This window comes from Panthera pardus, unplaced genomic scaffold, assembly GCF_024362965.1.
Source record: "Panthera pardus isolate Hobbes unplaced genomic scaffold, ASM2436296v1 HiC_scaffold_18, whole genome shotgun sequence".
Taxonomy (NCBI): Eukaryota; Metazoa; Chordata; class Mammalia; order Carnivora; family Felidae; genus Panthera; species Panthera pardus.
In genome coordinates this window covers 4,984,212-5,008,732 of record NW_026526743.1, presented here as the reverse complement: position 1 = coordinate 5,008,732, position 24,521 = coordinate 4,984,212, and the positions used below count along the sequence as shown (strand labels likewise).

The following is a 24,521-nucleotide window of genomic DNA, read 5'->3' as shown; positions in this document are numbered from 1 at the left end:
TGAAGTGCAAAAAATTCAACAGGTTTCTATTACAATGGATTCTCGATGCTTTTACACTTCGTCTTTATGACAATCCTGTGAATTATCATTGTCTCCTTTGACAGTTGAGGAGTTAGATGGATATTTGTGTAATTAAAGACATAAAAGTTTGCGGGTTTCCTTTTTTCTTTTTTCTTTTCTTTTCTTTTCCTTTCTTTTTTATTTGTTTGCTTGTTTGTTTGTTTCTCAAAAGTCTACCACACGAGCCAAAAGAAAGGATGGAGAGAACGCAAGCCTGGATTGGAGGTCTTTGAGGTCAGAGAATAGGTCCCTGAGGTCTCAGGAAAAGGTGAAGAAAGACAGAGACAGTGGAGAGATGTACTGAACTTGAAAAGGGAATAAAAGGAGGAAATCAATTCAGGAAAGGCCCCGGGAGTGGGGTGGGGTAGGGGCAGGTGGAAGGAGGGAATTATAAATTCAGATCTCAGGCCTTCCAGAAACTGTAAGAACTGATCTCAGAAATGCTGGTGCCCCAGTGCTGGTTCAGCCCTGCCCAACCCTGGCCCTATTCTGGCCCCTCTCTGGCCCTGCGCTTTCTCTACCCTGATCATTCTCTCCCCCTCTCCCCCACCTTTGCCCAGTCCTGACATCTCTCAGACCCAGCCATGACCTCTTCTTGACCCAATCCTGACCCTGCCCATACCTCACATGGAACCCACTCTGACCCAGCCCCAGCCCCCATGTCACTCACACAGGGTAGAGCATGAGTCCATGGCCAATGTCCCAACCGCCTGGAATCTCTCCAACTGTCATGGAACCTCCCCCCCAACCCCAGATGCAGGCCAGACTGAAGCCCTGAGGCCTGCCTGTGGACAGCAGGAGAGACCAGAGAACACAGAAGAAGGGTCAGAGAGATCCAAACCGCCAAGGGCCAAGCCTGAACCTGGGAGGGAGACCAACAGACTTCCAGGTGGCCATGGAGGTGCCTGGAAAGAGGGGCTAAAAGCAGTTGGTGACTGTTTAGTGCATCTGGGGACTGGCCTTACGCTGCATCCCCACATGTCCCAGAGGTCCCAGTCTGGACCCCAGAGCACCCAGCCAGGTTTCCTTCCAGGAGCTCCCAGTAATACTCAAAATGAGACCGAAGTCTCTCCACCAATTACTTACAGGCCCCAGGTCAGAATCCAAGATTCTCAGCCCATTATCAACAGTGGCCGGGTCAGCATCCAAGAGCCCCCGCCCATGATCCATAATCGCCGGGTCAGCATCCAAGAGCCCCCGCTCATTATCCATAATCGCCGGGCCAGCATCCAAGGGCCCCCACCCATTATCCATAATCGCCGGGTCAGCATCCAAGAACCCCCGCTCATTATCCACAATCGCCGGGTCAGCATCCAAGACCCTCCACTAGTCCACAGTCGCTGGGCCAGTATCCAAGATGTGCCACCCATTATCAACAGTTGCTGGGTCAGTACTGAGGACATGCCATCCACTGTGAGCGGTCATCGGCTCAGTATCCAAGATACACCGTCAGTTACCTACAGTCACCGTTTGAAGACCCAAGATGTTCCACCAATTTTCCAAACTCACCACTTCAGCATCCAAAACTCTCCATTACTTCCTCACGTCTCCCTGGACAATGTAGAGTCCCTTAACTACAATAGTAGTCAAGTCAGTAGCCAAGACCACCTTCCAACAAGTCAGAGTCCTTGTTTAAGTACTCAATGCCTCACATTGCCAAGCCGGGCCAAAGTCGATGTCCCCCCTTCAATTACTCACAGCCCCACGGCCAGTGTCAAAAGCACTGATTCAATTATCTGGACCACCCAGGAGAGTTTCAAAGACTCTATGGACAGCTCCCTGTACAACCCAAGTACTCTAGACGACAATATCCAGAGCATACGATCAAGCAGATCTGCTGAGATGGATTCTGGCGGGTGAGAGGCAGGGGTCCAGGCAGTGGGCCAGGTTCTGGGCTAGGATTCTGGGGGAGGGGCAGTAGTCAAAGGTCAGCGACCAGAAGCAAAGCCAGTCTACTGGAAACTAGAGGTTGGACCCAAGTGAGGCTGACCCTGGGTAGGGCATAACATAAAGGCTGGACCTGTAATTCAACCTAGGAACTGAACTTGGGGGTGGCAGGGTCTGGAAGTTAGATCTGGAGGCAAGGGAGCCTAGAGGCTAAACATCTAGAGGCAGGACCTGAAGGATACAGGCCAGGGAGAATGGACGTAGAGAAGATAGTCTGAAGGCTACACTGGGTGGGTCATGGTCTGGTCTGGCAGTTGGACTGGGGTGACTGGGCTGGGTGGCTGGACTCAGTGGTGACACTGGTGGTGGGCGATCTGCTACAGGTGTCAGAGAAGGAGTAAATGCAGGTATTCACAGTTGCCCATGGGCTGGCGGCTGCTGCATGGAGCCAAGAAGATCGGCCGTCAGGTGAGCCTGGCACTGAGCCTGGCTGGCATGGTGATCATCGGTCTCATCACCCTGGGCCAGCCCTGGATCCACTTCCGGGTTCCATTGACATCCCCTGGGGATCCTGATGGCCCCTCGACCATCCCCATCAACACCATCTTCTTTGTGCAGTGCCCTGACATCTCCTGCCTTCATGAGTACGACCAGAATGCTTGTAAGGCCTACCCTATACTCACCCTTCCTGGGACTCATCTCTCTTCTTTGTCCCGGGGACCCTTCTCTGCCCTCTCTAGGATGGTCTTCACTGCCCAGGGTTAGTCTTCCCTTCTCTGGGATAGTTCTCACTACCCCCGGATAGTCATCCCTTCCTCCAGATGGTCCTCATTGCCCCAGGATCATCCCCATTGCCCTATGCTCACCTTCAATTACATGATACCCATCCCCACAGTCCTCTTAACCCTAGGATCTTACACATTATCCTGAGACTTTTTCACCCCAAGGAATCTTTCCTCATCACACAGAACTGGTTCCTCAATTCCCACCCCTCTTCTCACTGCCCAAGACACTGTTCTCACTGACCCAGAGGTGTGCCCTCAATGCTAAAGGCATCTGCCTTAATATCCCTTCTCTACAGCCCAATTTCAATTTTCTTAAAATGAGAAAGAAAAATTTGCAAGGGAGAGGGTTCAGGAATACTCCCAGCCTCATGGGGGACCCTGTCCCCCATGCTCAGTCGGAGGGCCTCTTGGTGTTCTGATTTTCTTCCTTCCCCAGACTTGTTGGACTTTGCCTGGGCCTTTCTCATCCTTGCCAGTATTGCCGGCTTCTGCCTCTGCATCATGCTCATAAACATCATCTTCTTCACCAGCTCCAACTTACCTGTGCTGGACTTCTCCAACGTCATCATCAGCATCCTGACAGGCATGGCAGTGCGATTTATCCCTCAGGAACCAAGGCGAGGAGTACCTTGCCCAGTGCCCATGATGATATCCAACCCCCTCCCCACCACATCCCAACACCATCCGCATCCTCACGTACATTGCCCATCCCAGTTCTATCTCCCTCCAAATCTCTGATCAATCCCAATAAAAAATATATGAGCTTCCAACAACACAACCTCACCTCCAGCCCCAATACCAGCCTCCAGTTCACCCGCCACCTCTCCACGTCCCCACCCCCCATTCCCATTTTATCTCTTTCCAATCTCCAAACCATCCTCACTACCATCCCCAACCCCTTTCCAAATCTCAGCACTCATTCCAAACCCAACCCAACTCTATCACCTGTGAACCTCACTCTCAAACTCAACCAAAACCCGTCCCCCACCTCACCCTCTGTCCTCACCACTCAAACTTCAACCTCTACCCAATACCCATTTCCAGTGCTGACCCAGCCCAAATCCTTTCTTCACCACCCCCCCCCCCCGCCCCCTGTCCCCGGCTCTGTGATTTTGTTCAAGTTACTTAATCTTTCTGAGCCTACAGTTTTCTGTAGGGTGGGGGTGAAATTTCCTATCACGTGGAGATGTAGTGAGGATTGGATTAGAAAATGTTGGCACCTGATGGAGCTCTTTAACCTTGCACAATTCCTTACCATGATAATCCTTCCACGTGACCCAAATGTCTCAAAATTGATATGCTAATTCTAATTGATTAGAATTAGTCTAGTTTTCAATTTGCATTGCCAAATCACACTTTTTAGAAAAGGAGCTGGGTTGGCACATTAATTTGGAAATGAAGGATATTACGTTCCTATCACTTGTAATGATTGACCACAGCTTTTAGTTTTATCAGGAAAACATTTTTGGACAATGATAGCAAAGTCAAGAGTAGGAAACATTCAACTTCCTATTTCCTTGTTTGCAAATAGTATTTATCCAATTTGTCTGGTAGCTCTTCCCAATTGTTTACATATAAGGTACAAAGGGTAGAAAACACCTCAGTTTTATGTCATCTAATATAAGACATTTTTCTACAAAAAAAAAAATTCTGCTCAGTCTTTTTAATTAAATGAGAAACACCTCTTATATTATTTTTCAACAACATAAAGAAAAAATGACCCAGGTCTTCACTACCTGAATTTTTTTTAAGTTGAAATATGCAGAATGAGTGGGTTCCTAGTCTACTTCTTCAGAAGCCCAAAATTAAAGACCCAATACAATAATAATCATCATCATCATCTCAATTCTTGTGGGCTCACTGTGTGCCAGGAATTGTGCCAATCTCAACAACTCCTCACGACAGCCCAAGGAGATGAGTCCTATGACTCATATTTTTTTACATATGAAGGAAGTGAGGCTCAGAGAGACAGAGTAGTTACCCTAAGGTGGGAGGGAGAGGCAGGACAAGAGCTCTGTTCTGGTTGGCCACAAAGCCTATGGTTTTAGACACAACCCAATGGTCCCAATGTGCTCTACCATGACATTATCAAGAGCCTGCTTTCCTGCCTGCGCACAGAGGTACAGGGAGGCAAAAGAAACTGGGAGAATATTGAGCAAGAGCCAGGCAGCCATACAACTATGGGCAGGGGTCTGCACACACCTGATGCCCAGCTTCCTAACACCTGTACTCATGCAGGGGCCAGCATGATACTGGGTATCCTGTTCTACCTGATGCAGGCCCATGAGTACCTGCAGGAAGGCATGACCTACACTCTGGGGCTCAGCTTCTACCTGGCGTGGACCGGCATCTTTCTCTTCCTGATGAGTGGTCTGGGCTGGGCTGGGGTTGGTTTTGGGCATGGGTTTTCAGGGATATGGATAGGGACTGAGTGGGACAGACTTTGGGATGAGGATGGGTTGTGGACAGGGCTGGACAAGCTGGGATTGAGGTGGGAGATGAGGGTGGGGTTGGGCATAGGGCTGGATGAAGGGATGGGGTTGGGTATGGGTTGGGAAATGGATTGGGGACAGGGTAGGGGCGTGATTGGGCTTGGGAAAAGAATCAGGATCTGGAGTAGGCTATGAATGCTGCACCTCACCCCCTCTGCTCTCTTCCTTCTTCAGGTTTCCTTTCCTATCTGAACTACATGAACTTCTGGTCCATCCTGGCGCTCCAGGCCATCTGGACTTGATGGCGCTCCAGGACACAGGAATGACCCCACCGCTGGCCTGCTCCCACAGCTCCCTGCCAAGCACTTGACAACCCTACTCTCTAGTCCCCCACCCCCACTGAGAGTCTTGCCCTTTTCGGTCCCCTCTTAATCCCCCCACTCAGATTAATAACCTGTATATTTAAATAATCTGTACCTTTTGACCAGAATATTCTCTTAGCTCAGTACCTTCTAAGTGTTCTGTGGAAATGCCAACTCTCACGGGGGCCATCCCTTGGGCCCTCTGGGGTAGAGGGACAGGTGAGGGAAGCGATTCAGAGGAAAGAGACGCAAGGCACAAGGTCAACAAAGAGGCTGTGCCAATGGTTCCTGGTATACATACAAATGGTGTCAATCAATATTTGTTGAATAGCTGATTCTCTCCAAGCCCTTAGGGCTTCATCTTTTACTTCCCAGACCCCCAATAATGTGCCCCTCCTGAGGTAAATTCTCCCTGCACCCACACCTCACCTCCTGCCCTTACCAGCAGCCCCTGTCATCACTTCCTCTTTCTTCTCGCCAAACTCCTCCAACACAGGGCTGTTCTTTTTAAAAATTGTCTATCTGTCTGTCTATCTATCTATCCATCCATCCATCCATCCATTTTTAAGGCTGTTCCATGTAGCATATTTTTGCTATCAGAGTCATTTGTTGAACAGGGCACGGTTGAAACTCAAGTACAAATTTATCTCACTACCTGGGTCCCCCTACAGGCCCTTGACCTGGGGGGTCCCCTCGACCTCCCTTTCACACAGTGGTTAAGCTGGAAGGGTTGAGTCTAGGCTCTGCCACCTACTAGCTCCGTGACCTGTGTCCAGGCATTGACCCATCTGGGTCTCAGTTTCCTCATCTGTAAAATGGGGGTAATGATAGTACTTCAATCTAGATAGAGTTTAACATAACACCTAGTTTGTGCTCTTTAAGGGTTGCTAAAATAATCCGCTTCTCTCCCACAAAAGGCTCTCAAATTTGTTCATCTTTAATGAAAATAAGCTGCAACTATATGCCAGAGACTGGATCTATAGCAGTGATCAAACTAAACACACATCCTTGTTTTTATGGCTTCACATTTCCGCAGGGAGGCAAAACAGATATGTTAGGGATAAGTGCCATGAGGAAAAATAAAGGAGGGGAATAGAGATGGGTCTGGGAAGGGGCAGGGGCTCTATGCCAAGGTAATATCTGAGCAGAGACATGATTGAAGAGAGGAGAGCCATGGGGATAGGTTGGGGGAAAGGATTCCCGGCAGAGGGAACAACAAAAGTTCTGAGGTACAAACGTCCTTGGCAGGTTCCAGGAAGATTAGGGAAGCCAATTACTGGTGTACCCTGAGCAAGGGAGAGGGAGACAGGGACAGAGGGGGAACAGGGGCTAGGTCCCTCCGGGCCTTGTGGGCCACAGTGAAGACTTTGCTTTTTACTCTGGGTGAGGCAAAAAGCCAGTGAAGAAAGGTCTCCTTTTGTTAATATAAGGATATGTTCCTTTTACATCAGACTATAAGCTTCGTGGGAGGTGTCTCCTCACCGGAAGAAAACAACCCAAATGACCAGGGAGACCAGCTAAACAATGTGTGTTCCACTCACAGAAGGGAATATTTGGCCCCCGTTTAAGGAATAAGGTCACTCTGTACTGATCCGGGGGAGACTATTTAGGGGACAAACTGGAATGAAAAAAAAAAAAAAAAATCGCTACCCATAACATGTGTGTGTATACAGCCATAAAATAAAAAGTCCACACCACACTGTTGACAGTGGCGACTCTGGTGAGTGGGTTTGAAGTAGAGGAGTTTCCTTTTTTATCTCTGAAAAGAATGTTTCCAATCAAGTCAGCTGAAAGACACTCCTTAGAGCTTGAACCCTCCCTACCAAGAATCCAAGCCCCCAGGTCTTAAACCATCTAAACTGGGGGGTGGAGGGAGCACTTCCGGCCCTCACACAGCCCAGGAGTCCTGGCCCCCATCCTCCTCCTCCCTTAGATCCAGAAGCCCAGCCTTTCGCCCCGGCGTCCAGGCATCGACCCCTCCTCTTGCTGCGCGGAACGAGCCTCTCATTCCGCGCCACGCTAGCGTTACCCCAGAACGTCCCCCCGTCGATCTCCGCACTGGCCCCGCCTCCCATTCCTGCCTGCGGACTCAGTCTGGGTCGGCCCCGCCCCTTCCAGCCAAAGCTCGCGCCACTGCCGCGCTGGCAATTCCAGGAGCCTCCCTTTCTGGCTCGGTCCGGGCTCGGGGTCCTTCCCCTTTGCCGCCCGCCTTTGGTGCTGTCCTCAGAGTTGCCTGACGCTCATGAGAGGACAACGGGCCCTGATAGTCCCCTGCTTTTTTTTCTCCGCCTCTAGGGACAACATTGTATCGTCTGCTTAGGAAGATTTTTGGAGGGAACAGGCATTATTCGCTACCCCAAGCACCAAAGCTGGATTTCCGGCCCCGGCGCGTGTGTTGGACGCCTCGGGGCGGAGCCCGGGCAGGGGCTTGTGGCGGGCCTTACAAGCGGCGCGCACTATAAAGCGGGACGCGAGGTCGCCCGCGCACACTTTGAAGAGAGTGAGGGTCGGGTGAGCTGTCTTTGTCTTATGGCTCTTTTCCGTCTGCGCGGCCGGGCGTTGGGGTCTGGGTCGCGCCTGTCGTGAGGTGCCCGGGGCGGCGGCGGGGCGGCCACGTCGTCGCGTGGAAGGGGTCAGGCCCTTGTGAGACCCCAGCGCGCGCTCCGAGGCGAGCCTGGGGATCTTGGCGGGGTGGGCAGTGGCGTCCGAAGAGGCTGGCGGCCCTTTAGGGGCCCTCAGGGTGGGGAGGACTCCTGCCCCCGGAGCGAATGAGGGTTTTCAAGGCCAGCGCTCCTTGGCCCCGCAGCCGGGCTGCGCCATTTCTGTTTCCCACGTCGCAGAATTCCGCCATTTTGTCCGTTTTTCGTGGGGGTGGGGGTGGGGGTTGGGGGGGAGCGCGTGTGACCCTGAGTTTTTCTTGCTGAGGTTTTCCACTTCTGTGCTGGCTACATGAGCTTCCCTTAGGAAGTCGCTGTTTTTTTCCGTTCCACGTGGCTGGCATTTTATGCAACGTGGAATAAAGATATGGGGGAGGTAGAGGCAGGATCTCAGGGTTTACCAAGAGCTAAGTGGGAGTGTGGAGTCTCTAGATGAATTACGGGGTTTCTGAGAACCACATGGGTGCGGTCTTAGGAGACAGCAAGTGGGGCCTTTATCCTCAGGAATCATTCGGACACGGTCCCTCCAAATACCAGAGTTTTGTATTCACCCCATGCACGAGTTGCGGGAAACGTTACTTCTGAGCTAATTGGTCCTTAATTCAGGTCTCGGACATCCGTTTCCCCATCGCCGAGGAAGCCCGGCCCCGGGGCAGCTCGCTGATTTTCTATGTCCCCACCAAGACCCAGCAAAAATCCTCCCTGAGTTTCTCACTTCAGGCAGCCACCTGAAAGTCTGTCGAACTTCATCCCAAGTGTTGCCCTGTCACAAGTGGAAGGATTTTTTTCCTCCATCACTGGCGCGCCCTCTTTTCGCCATTTTCCAATGTATTCCTTTGTCATCCCCCCCTTTTTTTTTTTACTTGTTAAAATCCTCACACGTGCGGGGAAATACACATAAGTTTAACATTTTGCCACGCATGCTTTATTTCTGCCTGGTGTTCTGAAAGCACGTTTTTAATTTCATCAGAAATAATGGGGTCTCCTGTGTGCTTTGTGTCTGTGGTTCCTGAGCCCTCTCCAAAATGTCTTCCTCTGGTCTGTTCCAAAATGGTTGCAGAAAAGGGTCTCTGCTCATCGTGAGTGCTGCTTCTATGTTAGGGTTGGGTTTTTTCCCCCTAGGAGAGCTCCCTCCTTCTGCCACCCCGGTAGGTTCTTCAAGGGATTTGCACCTTAGCAGCTTTCACTGTTAAGGGTTAGTAACAGGTGTAGCCAGTGCCAAAAGTCTGTAAAATTAGGCAAGGGTAGGTAGACACTGGGTTTGCTCCATGTAGGGGGTTTGACGACGGTCCCCTTGCGGACCGGTGACACTGGGGAGGTGGGGTTGCCTGGGGTCTGCACAGGAAGAATTGTGGACTTTGATACCCTCCTGGTGGGTTTTGTGCTTCCCAGTCTCTAAGTGCAGTTAGTTGGGCCTCTGTTCCTGAAGGTGAGTGGCCGTGGGGACCTGGGCTCCTGTGATGTCCAGCACTGGGCTCTGAGGACTCCGTGCGCCACGGGACCTTTGACACCTGGGGATCTGAGGAGCCCTGGTTTTGATGTCTCTGGACCCTCCCAGACTGTTCAAGTCCTTCCTGTGTTACAGGTGTGTCTTCAAGCAGGGGGACCGGCCACTAATATCCCCTGTCAGTGACAACTCTTGCTTCCGCCCGCCCCCCCTCATCTAAAATAACCTTACCCTCTTTGGGATGACTTCACATCAGATAGCTCTGGGACCTAATTTATGTGCCAGCATTTGTGCTGGAGATTTACATGCAAATCCCTGTTCATTTATAGCAGTGGAAATCCAGCCAGAGTTGGGCCGAGTCCAAATCCCAGCTCTGCTGTTCATGGGCTCAGAGAGCTGGTCTCCCGAGCCTCAGTTTCTATATCCGTAGAGCAGGCACAGCACACCCAGCAGCGTATGGGCCCAAATCCTCTGCATGGTTGGGGGTGGGTGGTGGTGGTATTTCCTACCTAAAGGTAAGGGTTGGGCAAGATGGAGAATACACGGATTGTGGCAGGAAACACTGAACATGTGTTTGGGTTTCAAGGAAACGGACTAATCAAAGCTGATTTTCAAAGTCAGCAGAAGAAAAGAAACAAGCTGTCAGCACTTCTCTCTGTTCACACTGAGGGGTTTGTAGATTGAACTTGGACAGCCGTCCTTGGGTGGATACACTGATACAGTTAGTAAAGTTATCCTCCAGTTTGCACAGTAACCATTGTTTAAAGTGACCCTTTACCTAGAGAATGTTGCACAAATGTTTCAAAGCCCAGTCGTAAAATGGGCACGGGACCTGTTGTCTGAAAAGAAGCCAGTGTTCTCTGGTCTGGGGCGATTTGTCCCTGGTCCTTGGATGTCGGGAGTGGACAGGACGATGGCCGTGGTGCAGTAGGATGCAGGCACGTTCTCTGGGAGAGCTCGGGGGTGTCCGCTCTCGCTGGCCGGTACTTTGGGGGGAGAAGCTCCTTTCCGTGATTGGGGGTGGGGCTCAGTCTGAGGGCCTGTGCTCTTCGCCTGAGGCGTCCTCTGCGGAGCTCTGAATATTTGCTGCAGCGGAGAGAGAGGGCGTTTCCGGGAAGATGGGGTAGGAAGTTGCCGTTTGTGGAGGGACGTGTGAGGGGAGAGCAGAGCTGGAGGCTCTGGGAGGCAGCTAGGGAAGACAGACCTGGGGTGCAGGCTGAGCAGGTGTGGGGGTGTCTTCAGTGGGGCACTGCTTTGAGCTGGGCGGGGTGGGGGTTGGTGGTGCCGAAGTCTGTTGTGGCGGATCATACAAGGTGACAGCCAAGGACAAGCCACAGTGAGGCTTGGTCAAGGGGCATCAAAAGGCACGTGATCAGGGCTTCTTGGCACCCCAGTGGCCGGGTATGGTGGTCATTTGTCCTGCCTGGGTGAGCTCTTGTCTGTCCTCCCCCTTAGGACTGGAGCCAAGTGGCTCTGTGACCTGAGTGAGGAGGGCAAGGGCACCAGGGCCCCCATGATGTCCAGCACTGGGCTCTGACCTCCCTTGAGGACATGGTGCCCCCCCCCCCCCGACCTTTGACACCCAGGGGGTCTGAGGGGCCCCACTCTGGGGACAGGGGGCTGGGGGCCGTGGTTGCCTGTGCCCTGCTGACCAGCTCTTCCCCTCCGGCTCCTTCCTGTCTGCAGGTGGTTCCTCCAGAGTCAAACAGCGCCGCTGTCCCTGTCCTTGGTAAGAACAGAAGAGGCTCCTTACTGGCCGTACCATAGCAATAAATCTATCGTGAAATATGTAGATTATGGTAATAATACAAAAGCAAATGCCGAGTGGTTGCCCAGAGCTGGGCCCCCTGCTAAGCACTGGATGAAGTGTGGGGCAGTGAGGGGGAGGACACAGGAGAGATTGCAGCGACCCTGTCAGCGCTCCTGAAGGGGCTGGCTCGGGACCCCCATGATGTCTAGCACTGGGCTCTGACCTCCCCTGAGGACATGGTGCCCCCCGGGACCTTTGACACCCGGGGATCTGAGGGGTCCCGGTGGGGGGGAGGTGCTGGGGTGTGTGGCTCTTTTCCCACCTGACGGCCTCTCCCCTTCCCTGAAGCTCCTGCCCAGCAGCACCCCTCCTGGCTTCCTGCTGCTCCTTGCAGGGGACAGCCGTCGTCATGGCCGAGCGAGCACTGGCCCCCACCCAGTTGGGGCGGGGGGACCGTTACTACACGTACACCGAGCTCCTGGCCATCTCGCGGCGCTTCAAGCAGAACCCCAACGAGCTCATGATCACCTGGATCCTGCGAGTGTATGACCAGGGGGGCCCGGCCCTGTTCCTGAACTCTGGAGAGCTGGCACTCCTGGGTGACCTGACCGGCGATGCCATCTTCAACTACCACTGCAAGACGCTGCGGGGTGGCTGCCAGACGCTGCTCACCTGGCTGCTGCTGGCCTGGCGCCAGCGCTGGGAGTCCTTCCTGCACTTTGAGGCCACCGAGCTCCCCTTCCGCCCCTGGACCACCATGGAGGAGGGCATCCAGCTGGTGCGCGAGCTGGGCATGCTCGACTGGATCTACCGCGAGCCGCCCTCACCCCCCGCGCCCGAGCAGGGGCCCTGGCCGGCGCCCGAGGACGTGCCCTTCACGCAGGGCCTCCAGCGGCGCCTGCTGACGGCCGCGCCCTCCGAGCTGCGGCTCTCGCTGGTCAGCCTGCTGGTCAAGGGCATGACGGTGCTGGAAGCGGTGATGGAGATCCAGACCATCGCCGACGTGGGCCTGCTGTGGCGCCAGAGCCAGCCGGGCCGCGCCAAGCTCATGTTGGGGCCCAACCCGACGCGCAAGGACCTCACGGGCTGGCTGCTGAGCCATGGCGTCCCCAAGGAGAGGGTGGACAAGCAGCCCACCAAGGTCCTCCTGGAGCTCTACATCAAGGAGGCCAAGCGCAGCCGCGGCCACCCTGCCTACGTGCTGGGGGACGAGCAGCCCCCGCCTCCCCCCTACTCAGACCAGGCCTGTGGGGAGGAGCCGCCCGCACCCGTGCGCCATGACTAGCCCCTCCCTGGGCACGGTCTCCCCGCTGCTACTCTGCGGGGTGGATGGTGCTGGGTTCCAGGAGAGACAGAGTCCATGCCTCCTGAGCACCCCCAGGGGGGACTGAGGGGTGGTCCGTTTGCCCTTCTCCAGACTCCAGGCCTCTCTGAGTGCTCGAGGTGCCCTTGCCCCCTGGCACCCTATCAGTGTCACCAGCCAGAGTGGTGGAGGGAAGCGAGCCGGCCAGTAGCCCTTGGGTGCCTGTGCCCCCATCCCCAGGGGCACATGCCATTACATTTCAGTCTGTTACACTTCAGGCCCACTGGCATGGTGGGCGGGCACCCCCACCCTGCCCCACCAGCCCCCAAAGCACTACGGGCCAAGTGGGATCTCCCCACAGCCCACAACTTGAAAGCACCTTGAAGTTTGTACCCTTTTTCTTAAGCTATTTTTAAATGCAATGTTTTTACCTAATAATTTAAGCATGTACAACACTTTGGTTTTCCGGGTGCTTCTTTGTGGCTTGGAATGATTTTCTCTTGAGTGTGTGTGCGTGTGCGCGTGCGCATGCAATGCCTGCCTTCTAAAGTGGACTTTTGCTGTTGGCTCACCTGGAGAAGGGGCAGTCAGTCCTCTCTGCTTTCTAGCTGGATGTGTGGCATCTGGGCCGGGTCTGTCACGCCCGGGTTGAAAGTGTTGGGGCCAAGAATCCCAGCTCCATGGGGACAGACCACCCGGATGGTCAGCACTAGGCACAGGGCGCTCATTGAATATGCGTGTCGCTGTGTCTGGGCTGTCCTAAAGGACAGGGTTTGTGGCGTGGTCCTGGTGTGAGATTGCATCCGGAACCCTCTCGGGGCAAGGGCAGGGGTCACACAGAGGAGCCCCCATCTTTCCACAGGCTCGCTCAGTATGCTGAAGGCTGGGCTCCTGTCATCCTGCTGGAGCCACTTAACAAAGAACCTGCGAGTTCTGTGGGTCAATGTAAGCAAGAAAGTGCCCGCCTCTCCAGGGGTACATGAAGACCTTCTGAGGTGCCCTTACGGGTGGGTCTGTTGGTGGTCTCAACATAAAGGATGGGGGGTTCTCTGGCTTTTCCGAGCTGTGCAGACAGGGCTGCTGACCCCAGTGCAACCCTGCCCAGCCCTTTCTGCACCCTCCCCCCAAGGTCGAGGGGCTTGTACCTTATTCCCCGTGGGGGGGGGGGAGGTTTGGGGTCCCCGTGGCTAGGAGTAGCTTCTTGCTATGAGCACCCGCCTCCCACCTGTGATCACCTGCATCCCAGGCTCCCCACTGATGGTGCTGGTGGGTTCACACAGACCACTTGATGTAGGCGTGCTCATCAGTGTGATGCATGTGGGTTATGGCCAGTGAGGGGATTGGTGTCTCGGCCCAGGCCACCCAGGGGGAGGCAGCCCTCAGATCTGGCCACCCAGTGCTTGCCACGTGGTGGGGAGAGTGACGTCTCCCCTCCCGGTCTGAGAGGTTAAGTGCAGGGGCACCGGAACGGGCCTGGAACCAGGTGCCCCCACAGGGCCTGCTGTTTTATTAGTAGGTCTGCAGGAGCGTTTTTTAGTCTTCAGTGCCATCCGGTGCTATATTTGCGAGGATGGAAACGGCCGTCTGCCCAGTACGGCAGCGGCCAGCCACGTGTGGCCAGTGCAGCTGGGACCTGAATTTTCCACTTTATTTAAATAGCCCCATGGGAGCCATTGGGCACACAGGCAGGTCCCACCCCCTGCAAACTTGCAGCCCCCAGAATGAGAATGTCACCGGCCCTGCCCACTCTGCTGGCCTCCAGCAGGAGTTTAATGGCAAGGGATGTGGGGTCTGAGGAGTCTCAGCTCTGCCAAAGGAGATGGGAGCACGGAGGCACTGCTGGCCTCCAGCAGGAGTTCAATGGCAAGGGATGTGGGGTCTGAGGAGTCTCAGCTCTGCCAAAGGAGATGGGGGCACGGAGGCCAGTCACGTGCCGGGAGTCACAGAGCCTCAGGTTTGCCGGTGGCTTTGGCCCTTGCACCTCCTTGTGAGCTGTCCCTCTGCGCGCACGCTTGAGCCCCCCCCCCCCCCCGCCCGGGGGCGGTGGGGAAGACTAAAGGTGACAGCTCAAAGCCAGGTTGGGTGACTGCCATTCTCAAGGGAGTGTGTGACCCACGGAGGGGCTCACTGAGCAGGCGCGGCTCCGTTGCCCGCCAGGTGCGCGCCTCACGTGCTGCACCTACAAATGCATGTTCCCGCAGGCACTCACCTACCGTCCGCTCCCATGCACCCGCATAAATGCACCCGCATAAATACACCCGCACATGCAGGCACACCCACACGCGTACAACATGCACAAATGGAGGCTGCGCACGCACCGCACGCACGCACAGAGGCCTGTCACACGGACACGCGCATTCTTGTGCCAACACGTATGTGCAGACACCTCACAGGCACCCGGATAAGCGCAGAAACATTCGCACAAGTGTCTGTACGCACGTGCACGCACGTGCCATATACGTGTGCGCAAGCCGCCCTTCACGCAGGCCCCCACACACAGGTAACAGCACGCGCGTGCATGCGCACGCAGACCCGCCCGGGGCTCCGGGGCCCGGGAGCCCTCCCCTCGGTTCCCACGGGGCCAGGCGCACACAGTAAGTCACGGGAGCCAGAGCAGCGGGTGAGCAGACATGTTGGGGTGCAATGGCAGCGCGGGAAAGGGGGCGCCCGGTTTCCCAGCTCACACGGGGCCCCCCCAGGCCCGCAGGCAGCCGGGTCTCCAGGCCAGCAGGCCCAGCCCCATGCTGAGCCCCGCCAGCACCGCCACGGCCCCGGCCAGCAGGGGCACCACCGTGGCTGCGGGGAGAACACGGGAGTGTGAGTCGTGGGACTCGGGCCCCCCCACGCTCCCAACCCAACGCCCGTGGCCGTCACCTGCAGGGGTGGCAGGCTCGCGGGAGCCGTGGCAGGGGACCCCGTGAGCCGGAGGCCGGGCGGGGGGCGGTGAGCTGGCGGAAGCGGCCTAGTGGGCAGGAGCCCGGGCACCCGGGGAGGTTGAGGGGCAGGGGCAGGCCGGAGGAGTCGTTGCGGTAGAAAAGGGAGATGGTGACGTTCCTGGAGGGAGACAGGAGGTGGTGGCACCCGAGCCCCTCCCCACCGCCCCCCTGCCACTGACTTAAATCTGGAGAAGAGGAGCCGAATAGGGAGACTGGGCTCCTGACTCCCACCTGTCAACCTCCAAGTGCCATCCGGGGCAAATACCCGCTCCGGGCTCGGGCCACGCCCACTGCCCGGGACCCCAAGTCTCTTCCCGCGACAGTTCTGTCCTGCCCCTTCCTGGGCGCCACCCCCTCCTTACCCAGCATCCTCGTCCGGGTCCCCGAGGTGCCTCCGGAATTCAAAGCCGAGGCAGGCGGCGTACGGCGGGGTGTGACCGTCATAGAGACCCAGGGCTCCCTGGAGGGCCAGCAGAGTGCTGTCGTGCTGCGGGTGGATCCCAGGGCTGAGACAGGGCTCCTCTCTCCACGTCTTGTCTCTCCTGAACTCTAGGCTGGTGCATCCAGCTGCCTCCCAGATGTCCCCCAGTTCCCTTTAGCGCCACCCCCCAAATCTGCTCACCTTGGAGGCAATCCCACTAATTGCAGGTAATCATTTAATGAAGATTCGTCAAGTAGACGCAAAAATATGATCGGGCAGTTCAGTTAAACAGCCTGTCCTTCCAGAAGAGCTAAACTCTCTTACAACACCATCACCTCCCTCCTTCCAGACTGCGTACCTCTAGTGAAACGGTCTGAGAGTACGGTTTGGAGATGAGCTACCCAAGGCAGCGGGCGGAGGTTCCACTGGGACCACCCCACCGGCTTTTCCTCCCCTCATCCCTGTGCCCACATGGCACTGCCCCCCTTCCCAAAGACTCACAGCTGAGTACATAACCATCTTGAGGGGCAGCCCCAGGCGCTGGACCCGAGAGAAGTTGGCAAGGATGGCCTCCAGCAGGATCCCTGAGGGGGCACGAACAGAGCGCTGGAGAAGCCCCCAGAGGAAGGCGCTTTGGCCTCCCGGCCTCCCAGCCCCACGGCCTCACCCCCTGTCAGCTGGGCCTTCTCGGCTGCCCGGGGTGGACCCACATGGGCCCCAATATCCAAAGCTGAGATCTGCGCTAGCGTCCGTAGGACATTCGGGGAGGCCCAGGATGGGAGGGGAAGACCGTGGGCTTGCTGGAGAGAGACAGGGAGAGGAGACAAAGTGACCAGGACATCCTGAGCTCTCCATGCTCCCCTCAGTTCCCCACCCCCCCCGCAGTGCTTGTGCTGTCCCGTTAGCTGCAGCCCTCTCCCCCACCTCCCTCATGGGAACCCCTCATGGGCCGGATCTGGTCAAAAAGCTATGGTGCGGCCGATAACAATCATTAATTAACAACGACCATCACCGTCCAGGAGCCCTCACCCACGGACCCAGAGGTGTCTCAAACTTCAGACGTCTGGGACTTTAGAAGGGTCCGATGGTGGCGTCACCATCTACACCAGAGCACGCCCAGTGCAACTATCCCCACCGTGCAATTAGGATGATTTTCACGGCATGTTGGTTTCGGGCACTTTTCCCGCAAGGAAACTAACAGGAGGAATTACAAACACACAGCCTCTGGCCTCCCTGCGGGCCTCACTGTATGCCCGGCACTGTTCTAAGCACATGGCATGGATCTCGATCGTTACAGAAACCCCAGGAGGTGTTGATATGTGCGTTGCTGTCCCCACTGTGCAGATGCGCAAACTGAGGCAGTCAGGGTTAGGGGACCTGCCCGAGGGAACACAGGGAGTGAGCGGCAAACCTGGGATTTGAATCCAGGTGTCCTTGCTGCCTTGGCTGGGTGGGTGGGGCGAGGGCTCACCTGGCACATCAGCGTGTCCAGAACCTTCCACGCCCTGCGGAGCGGCTCTCCGACCAACGAGAGCCCCGTGTAGTTCTCCAGGTGAGTTAGGAAGTCCTGGGTGCACCGGGCTGGGTGAGTCTAACGGACCTCCTCACCCCTCCCTGCCCCGCCCTCCCCGCCACGCCCCTCCGGGCCCCGCCCCGCCGGCCCCGCTCACTGTCCAGCCCTCCAGGGCGGTCTGGTACTCCACTGCCTCCGTGGCCTCCCTGAGCAGCTCATGGTATCGGGGACAGCTGCGCGTGGGGAACCTCAGCAGCTGGGGGAAACTGAGGCTCAGAGAGGACAGCTTGACTGGGACCCCAGTCACAGCAGAGGGCGCGGGGAATTGGGGCTGTGGAGGCCTTGTCTCTGGTCCAAATCTCTCTTCAAACTACGCGGTCCCTCCCAGATCTGGCCGCGCCACACGGGGATGGCGGGTCACCTCACCTAGACAGCTCTCCCCCGGGGGGGAGACAGCACACGCCCCCCCCCCCCCACCGGAGCCGCTCAGCTGGGCCAAACTGCCCCTCCCAGCCACTGGCTCCCTCCACCCAGAGGTGTCTGTCTCTCTCCATCCCTCCCACCCCCCTGCACCTGCCCAGCCCCCTGACCTTGTCCTCGGTGACTGGCACTGTATGTACAGGGATGGGCCTCCAGGCAGCCTCTGGGCGCCCCGGAGCAGCCTCAGGGAACAGCCCTGCGAGGTTGGCCTGAGCGCTCTCCAACGTGCGGTCAAAGTCAGTGCTGCGAACATACACCTGGGGTGGCGGGGAGAAAACAGGCAAGGGGACCAAGGTCGGGTCACAGGTCAGCTGCAGCAGCAAACCGAAAGCTTCAGATTCGGTTTGGGGTCGAAGGTTAGGGGTTGGGAGTCAAAACCCAGGGCAAATTGGAGCATCTGGTTCTCAGTGTTGGAAGTTGGGATCAAGGGTCAGAGGTCAATGTCAGGAGCAGCCAGGTTGGAGGTCAGAGGTTGGGTGAACATGTGGGACCAGAGGGGTCAGTGGCCTCATTGAAAGAAAGGAAGATCAGAATTGCTGGTGGCTGGAAGGTGGAGTTCAAGGTTAGAAGGGGAGGTTGAAGGACATGGGACCAGAATTCAGTACATGTCTATCAGGGATCAGAGGTCAGAGGTCAGGAGGAATGCTCCTATTGGGGGGTGTCAAAAGACAGGGAGGAAATTCAGATTTGCTGAAGGGCAGAGATCAAAGATGGGAAGTTGGGAGGGCAAATTGAACCTGTAAGGGTCAAAGTCACAACCAGCAAGTTTTGGCATCAGAAACCAGAGGTCAGAAAATCTGGACGGAGTTGGTGGGAGTCAGAAGAGAGAGGTGAGGGCAGGAAAATAAAGTCAGGGTTGGGGCGCCTGGGTGGCTCATTCGGTTAAACGCCAGACTCCTGGTTTCAGCTCAGGTCATGATCTCACGGTTCGTGGGTTCGAGCCCCGTGTCAGGCTCCGTGCTGATGATGCAGAGTCTGCTCGGGATTCTCTCCCTCTCCCCCTCTCTCTGCCCCTGCCGCTCCCCTGATTGTGTGCTCTCTCTCCCAAAATAAATAAACTTAAAAAAGAAAAAGTCAGGGTTGACAGAGGTCAGAGGTCAGAGGTGAAGCATATTCATGCTGAGATGGGGTCAGAGGTCAGCACGAGTAAGTCAATGGTTTGGAGGTGAGCGATCAGAACTGGGGTGGAGGTTGGGTTATGGGGGGGGTCAAAGGCCAGAGGCAGAGGCCCACGGTGAGTGTTGGGGTCAGTGGAGGTCAGAGGTCAGGAGGCAGGTGAGGGTCATCGTGGGCAGTACCTCCTCCCGCCGGTACTCGGGGCTCAGAAAGGCCTCATAGCGGTTCCTCAGGAAGCGGCCCAGCTCCAGCTGCTGGCGGACCCCCTCCTGAGGACAGAGCGGGAGTCAGCAGACCCCTCCCTGCCCCGCCCACTCCCCCCCCATCGCCCCCCCCCCCGCACCCCGGCCTCTCACCCCAGTCAGCTGGCCCAGGCCCCTGGGCCACAGGACGGTGATCGCCTCCTTGTGCGGGTCGGTGGGATAGGAGGCCAGCGGGGCCCGATCGCCGTGCCGGAACACCTGGGGACGGGACCAGGTCAGGGCCGGCCTGGGAGAGGCGAGGGGCCAGGCCGGGGCGGGGGACACCTCACCACAGCCACAAACACCAGGGGTCCTTCCGGCAGGGCCTGGGGCAGGAGCAGAAGCAGGATAGGTCCAGCGGGGAGGCCCCAAAACCCTGGCCCGGCCATCTCCACACAGCCCAGACGCTGAGCTCAGCCCACTGTCTGTGCCGCAGCCCCACCCACTCATTACCCCTGCCTCAGCACCCCCAGAAACGCAGGTCCCGGCATGCCTCTCCCGGGAGCCAAGGCGGGCTCCTGGGATCGACTCCCCCCCCCCCCCCCCACCGCACCCCAGGCCTTTGGATTAACCCATTTAATCTCCTCTGCGACTCTAGCAGGGGGTGATATGGTTATCACCGTCCCCATTGTGCAGCTGGGGAAACTGAGGCATGGCAGGGTTAAATCATTTGCCTGAGCGGGGCGTCTGGGTGGCTCAGTCCGTTGAGCTTCCGGCTTCGGCTCAGGTCATGATCTCACGCTTCGTGAGTTCCAGCCCCACATCGGGCTCCGTGCTGACAGCTCAGAGCCCGGAGCCTGCTTCAGATTCTGTGTCTCCCTCTCTCTCTGCTCTTCCTCCACTCGTGCTCTCTCTTTCTTTCTCAAAAATAAATAAACATTTTAAAAAATTTTAAAAAATCATTTGCCTGAGGGAACACAGGCAGTGAGTGGCAAAGCTGGGATTTGAACCGGGGGCCCTTAACCTGGGTGCAGAGGAAGGCAGAGAGACCCCCCACCCAGCCCCACATTCTAGACACATGCTCTGCCTTCTTCTCCCTCCCCACCACCACAAATCGGTTTTTTCCTATTCTCACCCCTTAAATGTTGGAGCTCTTTGTAGCTCTCTCGGGCTTCTTGGAGATGTCACCCTCTTCCGGTGCTGCCCACAGCTGGCCCAAGCCAGCAGGGCTCAGTGGTTGAACACCCAGACCCCGGATTTGGACAGGCTGGGTTCCAACCCTAACCTCACCCACCATTTACAAGCTGTGCAACCATCAGCACGTTACTGCGCCTCTCTGTGCCTCAGTTTCTTCATTCATAAAATGGGAACGAGTACAATCTGTACCCCCAGAGAGTTGCTTTGAGGGTGAACGAGTTCAAATATATTAGCACTTAGAACAGGGGTTTGCGGACCAACTACTAGTTATTTCTTGCTGTGTGACAAATTACCTGAAAACTTAGTGGCTTACGACAGTAGCCACTTATTTCTTGAAGTTTTGGTGGGTCATGAATTTGGGAGTGGCATACCTGGGTGATCTTGGCTTAGGGTCTTCACAAGATTGAAGTCAGGTTGTGGCTGGGGCTGCAGTCATTTGGAAACTTGAGCCACTTTTTTTTTTTTAACGTTTATTTGGTTGAGAGAGAGAGAGAGAGAGAGAGAGAGCCCAGCCTATAAGCGCAGGAGCAGGGGAGGGGCCAAGAGAGGGAAACAGAGCATCCAAAGGCTGTCAGCACAGAGCCCAATGCGGGGCTTGAACTCACGAACCTCAAGACCATGACCTGAGCCGAAGTCGGACGCTTAACTGACTGAGTCACCGGGGTGCCCCTAACTCGAGTCGCTTCTGAGCTCACCAGGGCGGCTGCTGGCCAGAGGCCTCAACTCACCACCACATGGCCGTTGGTTCCTCCCACAGTGACTGACCAAGAGACAGCAGTGTCTCTTGTAGACTAACCTCAGAAGTCTCCTCCACTAGTCCCACCCTATTTTGTTGTTTTCGCAGAGCAGTCCTGTCGCCTAAGGGAGGAGCCCCCATGAGTGGGATCAGTGCCCTTGTAATAAAAGACACTCCAAGAGCTCCCTTGTCCTTCCAGCACCAAAGGGCACATCCAGAAGCTGGCTGACTGTGAACCACCAAGCAGGCTCTCATTAGACACCAGATCTGTCAATGTCTGGACCTTGGCCCTCCAGCCTCCAGGAAAGTGTGAAATAAATGTGTGTTCTTGATAAGTCATCCCCTCTATGATACTCTGCTGTAGCAGAATGAATGGACTGACACCCTCTCCGTGTCAAGACCCCAACTTAAGCACCTCTGCAAAGTCACTTTAGCCATGTGAGAGAAGGTGTTCACAGGTTCTGGGGATTAAGGCATTTCAAGGCCATTATTCAGCCAACCACGCAAGTAAACATGGGGAAACACCCTGGTTCTTCACCCACTGGCCGACCCCAGCCCTTTGACCTGCTTCAGGACCTTCTCCGTCCTATTCCGTGCCCTTGAGACAAGCCCGTGTCTTCAGCTCGGTCCTGGTTCCCTGTTCTCTGGATAACAATTGGCCTCAGCAGGAACTCCAAAGATGACAGATAGATAGATAGATAGATAGGAATATAGATAGATAGATAGATAGATAGATAGATGATAGATGTTGATGATAGAGATATAGATGATGATGATGATGATGATGATGATGATGATAGCTAGATAGATAGATAGGTATAGATGTTAGATAGATGATAGATAGATGATAGATGTTGATGATAGAGATACAGACGATAATAGATACATAGATAGATATAGATGTTGATAGATGATAGATGTTGATGATAAAGATATAGATGATGAGAGATAGATAGATAGGTAGATAGATATAGATGTTAGATAAATAGATAGATGATAAATGATGATAGAGATACAGATGATGACGATTGATAGATAGATATAGATGATAGATGTTGATGATAGAGATATAGATGATGATGATAGATAGATAGATGATAGATAAATAGATAGATAGAGATGTTAGATAGATGATAGATAGGTAGATAGATGTTGATGATAAAGATATAGATGATGATAGATACATAGATAGATAGACAGATAGATAGATAGATATAGATGTTAGATGATAAATAGATGATAGATGTTGATGATAGAGATATAGATGATGATAGATACATAGATATATAGATAGATAGATCCTGGGAGGTCCTATTTTCTTTATTTTACAAACTAGAAAATTTGTCTAAGGTCACCCCACTCGCAAGTGCCAGAGTTGGGATTCAAACTCGTCCAGCGGGAGGTCCGTGCGCTGCACTGCCCGCGCCCGGCTCCCTCCTCTGGGCATCTCTCTGAGAGCTGAAACGGAAGGGTACAGTGTCACCTCTGCCACCTCGTCTGACCTTAGCTGGGAACATGGGCGCATCCAGCAACTGAAAATGTTACCGTTCTGCGCATGTCCATGGGTGACCGCGAGAGGGCGGGTCTGCGTTTGGGGGATTACAGATAATGTAGCGAGTAGGCGAATTCGCAAAGATGGAATCCGCGGGTAACGACGGGCGACTGTACTTGTTTCTTTACTCTCCCTATTTCTGGTGACCTGGGAGTGAGTTCTAAAGGCGTCACGGACGAAGGGTTAGATGTCTACGATACTAGCGGGAAGGCTGGCGGAGTAAAACTCAGGGACCGCCAGGGGGCGGTGGGAGGCGCGGGCCCTTGGCCCAGAGGTGGGCAAATTGCGGCAGCCGGCGCTCCCACCCCTAGAACTGGTGGTGACGAGGCTCTGGGAAGCCCCGTCCGACTGCTGCTTCTCCCGCCCTTGTGTCCGGCAGCACTGCTGGAGGAAATTTTGTCTGGGCCGCCTCACGTCCTCTCCAGGCTCCCAGCCTCCTCCCTGCTCCAAGACACCGACACTCAGAGCTGACTGGGTGCCTCCCCTGTTCACAGCCTCCCGTGGCTCCCCAGCACCCCGGGGTGGGGGGTGGGGGAACAAACTCCTCAGTGTTGGAGGTCTGGATTCTCCGGTCTCAAGTGTCCCGATCCCAAATTCAGACACTATAGGTCCTTTTCTGCGTCCGAGCCCCCCACCCTCAACCATCTGCCCAATGCCCCCCCCCTACCCAGAATGCCCTTCTCTCGTCACCACGGCCACCATTCTGGTCTCCCAGGCAACCCCTCTGAGGTTCTGGTGGCTGATCAGCTGCCTCTGGCTCAGAGTCCAGGAAAGGAAGAGGGAGGTCAAACAAGTGTGCAGCTCAAGGCCATGGCCATGAACTTTCAGGAAGTGAGGAGGGGGCTGGCAGGGGGTGGGGGGAGGCCTGGGGAGAGGGAAGGGAGGAGGTAGGCCCTGACTTCTGACCCCTCCCCCCCCCCAGAACGTAACCCTGGCCATGGCCGTAATCACCATCCTTGCCTCCATCTACTTCTTCAACAAGGTGAGCGGGCAGAGGGCAGAGGTGGCCGACTGAATCTCTGACTCTGCGGCCCCTGCTTTATTGTCTTAGCCTCTCCTCCTCTCCCGTGCCTCTGTATATCTCTGCGTCTTCCTCCCTCAGGCTCAGCGATGAGAAGACATGGGACGCCTAATCCAAGAGCATTCCACCCTGGATCATGACCCTGGCCTCTGAGACCAAATAAATGTGACTGCATCAGCATACCTGTTCCATGGTACCACCCTGGCTGGTGCACAGCCTCCCGGGCTCCATTGGAGTCTCCGAGTCAGAGGGAGGAGGGGCCAAGGGTCCAGTCTCCTGGGTCTGAGGAAGGAGAGGGCTAGAGGGCTGGACTCTCCCATTTGAGGCCAGGAACCCAGAATCTGAGCCGGGTTTTGAGGGACGAGTAGGAGTCTTTCGGGAAAAAGTAGAGAAGAGGAAGGACATTTGAACTTTGGGTGCAAAAGCACAGAGAGGAGAGAGAGCAGGGCTCATTCACCTGGCATCAGCACAGACTGGCGTACTTCAGATATACCCTTCCCTGAACCCGGGTTTTCTTCTCAATCGGACAAAGGTAAAAATCTTTGCCCAGTGGGCCCAGGCCACAGCCAGAACAACTTGAGATCAAAGACATGAATTTGTCAGCTGCAAAAAGTCGGCAGTTATCATCTTCATTGCTGTATTGTATCAACACATCTTGCTCTTTTCTTAGAAAACTCCTATTCA

At 55.4% G+C, this 24,521-nt stretch overlaps 3 protein-coding genes, 1 long non-coding RNA gene and 3 other non-coding genes across 9 annotated transcripts; 6 read left to right on the top strand and 1 right to left on the bottom strand.

The window, feature by feature from the left end:
- Window positions 1–797: 797 nt before the first annotated feature.
- LOC109252992 (uncharacterized) lies at window positions 798–5,632 on the top strand. 2 transcript variants are annotated; one of them, XM_019425521.2, is made up of 5 exons: window positions 798–1,916; window positions 2,331–2,608; window positions 3,169–3,315; window positions 4,971–5,099; window positions 5,399–5,632. In XM_019425521.2, the coding sequence occupies exons 1-5, from the start codon at window positions 1,039–1,041 to the stop codon at window positions 5,464–5,466; spliced, it is 1,500 nt and encodes a 499-aa protein (XP_019281066.2). In that variant the 5' UTR covers window positions 798–1,038; the 3' UTR covers window positions 5,467–5,632. The 2 variants fall into 2 exon arrangements, with proteins under 2 accessions (XP_019281066.2, XP_019281065.2); XM_019425520.2 differs by having other exon boundaries at window positions 4,971–5,102; window positions 5,399–5,631.
- Window positions 5,633–7,954: 2,322 nt separating this feature from the next.
- Window positions 7,955–13,138, top strand: LOC109252993 (Friend virus susceptibility protein 1-like). 2 transcript variants are annotated; one of them, XM_019425525.2, is made up of 3 exons: window positions 7,955–8,037; window positions 11,317–11,359; window positions 11,729–13,138. In XM_019425525.2, the coding sequence occupies exon 3, from the start codon at window positions 11,790–11,792 to the stop codon at window positions 12,663–12,665; it is 876 nt and encodes a 291-aa protein (XP_019281070.1). In that variant the 5' UTR covers window positions 7,955–8,037; window positions 11,317–11,359; window positions 11,729–11,789; the 3' UTR covers window positions 12,666–13,138. The 2 variants fall into 2 exon arrangements, with proteins under 2 accessions (XP_019281070.1, XP_019281071.1); XM_019425526.2 differs by having other exon boundaries at window positions 8,016–9,331.
- LOC128778098 (small nucleolar RNA SNORD88) lies at window positions 9,633–9,713 on the top strand. Its single transcript, XR_008423479.1, has one exon. It is a non-coding gene; the product is annotated as a small nucleolar RNA SNORD88 (small nucleolar RNA).
- LOC128778146 (small nucleolar RNA SNORD88) lies at window positions 11,136–11,232 on the top strand. Its single transcript, XR_008423514.1, has one exon. It is a non-coding gene; the product is annotated as a small nucleolar RNA SNORD88 (small nucleolar RNA).
- On the top strand, window positions 11,571–11,661 carry LOC128778145 (small nucleolar RNA SNORD88). Its single transcript, XR_008423513.1, has one exon. It is a non-coding gene; the product is annotated as a small nucleolar RNA SNORD88 (small nucleolar RNA).
- Window positions 13,139–15,298: 2,160 nt separating the features above from the next.
- On the bottom strand, window positions 15,299–19,838 carry ACP4 (acid phosphatase 4). The gene is given in 11 exon segments (XM_053906442.1): window positions 15,299–15,621; window positions 15,623–15,737; window positions 15,982–16,106; window positions 16,542–16,624; window positions 16,708–16,840; window positions 17,512–17,607; window positions 17,711–17,809; window positions 18,144–18,290; window positions 19,332–19,418; window positions 19,506–19,610; window positions 19,682–19,838. Coding segments are annotated over 11 exon segments (1,347 nt in total). The 5' UTR covers window positions 19,781–19,838; the 3' UTR covers window positions 15,299–15,363.
- Window positions 19,839–23,517: 3,679 nt separating this feature from the next.
- LOC109252998 (uncharacterized) lies at window positions 23,518–24,017 on the top strand. The gene is made up of 3 exons (XR_002074200.2): window positions 23,518–23,647; window positions 23,739–23,798; window positions 23,919–24,017. It is a non-coding gene; the product is annotated as an uncharacterized LOC109252998 (long non-coding RNA).
- Window positions 24,018–24,521: the final 504 nt, after the last annotated feature.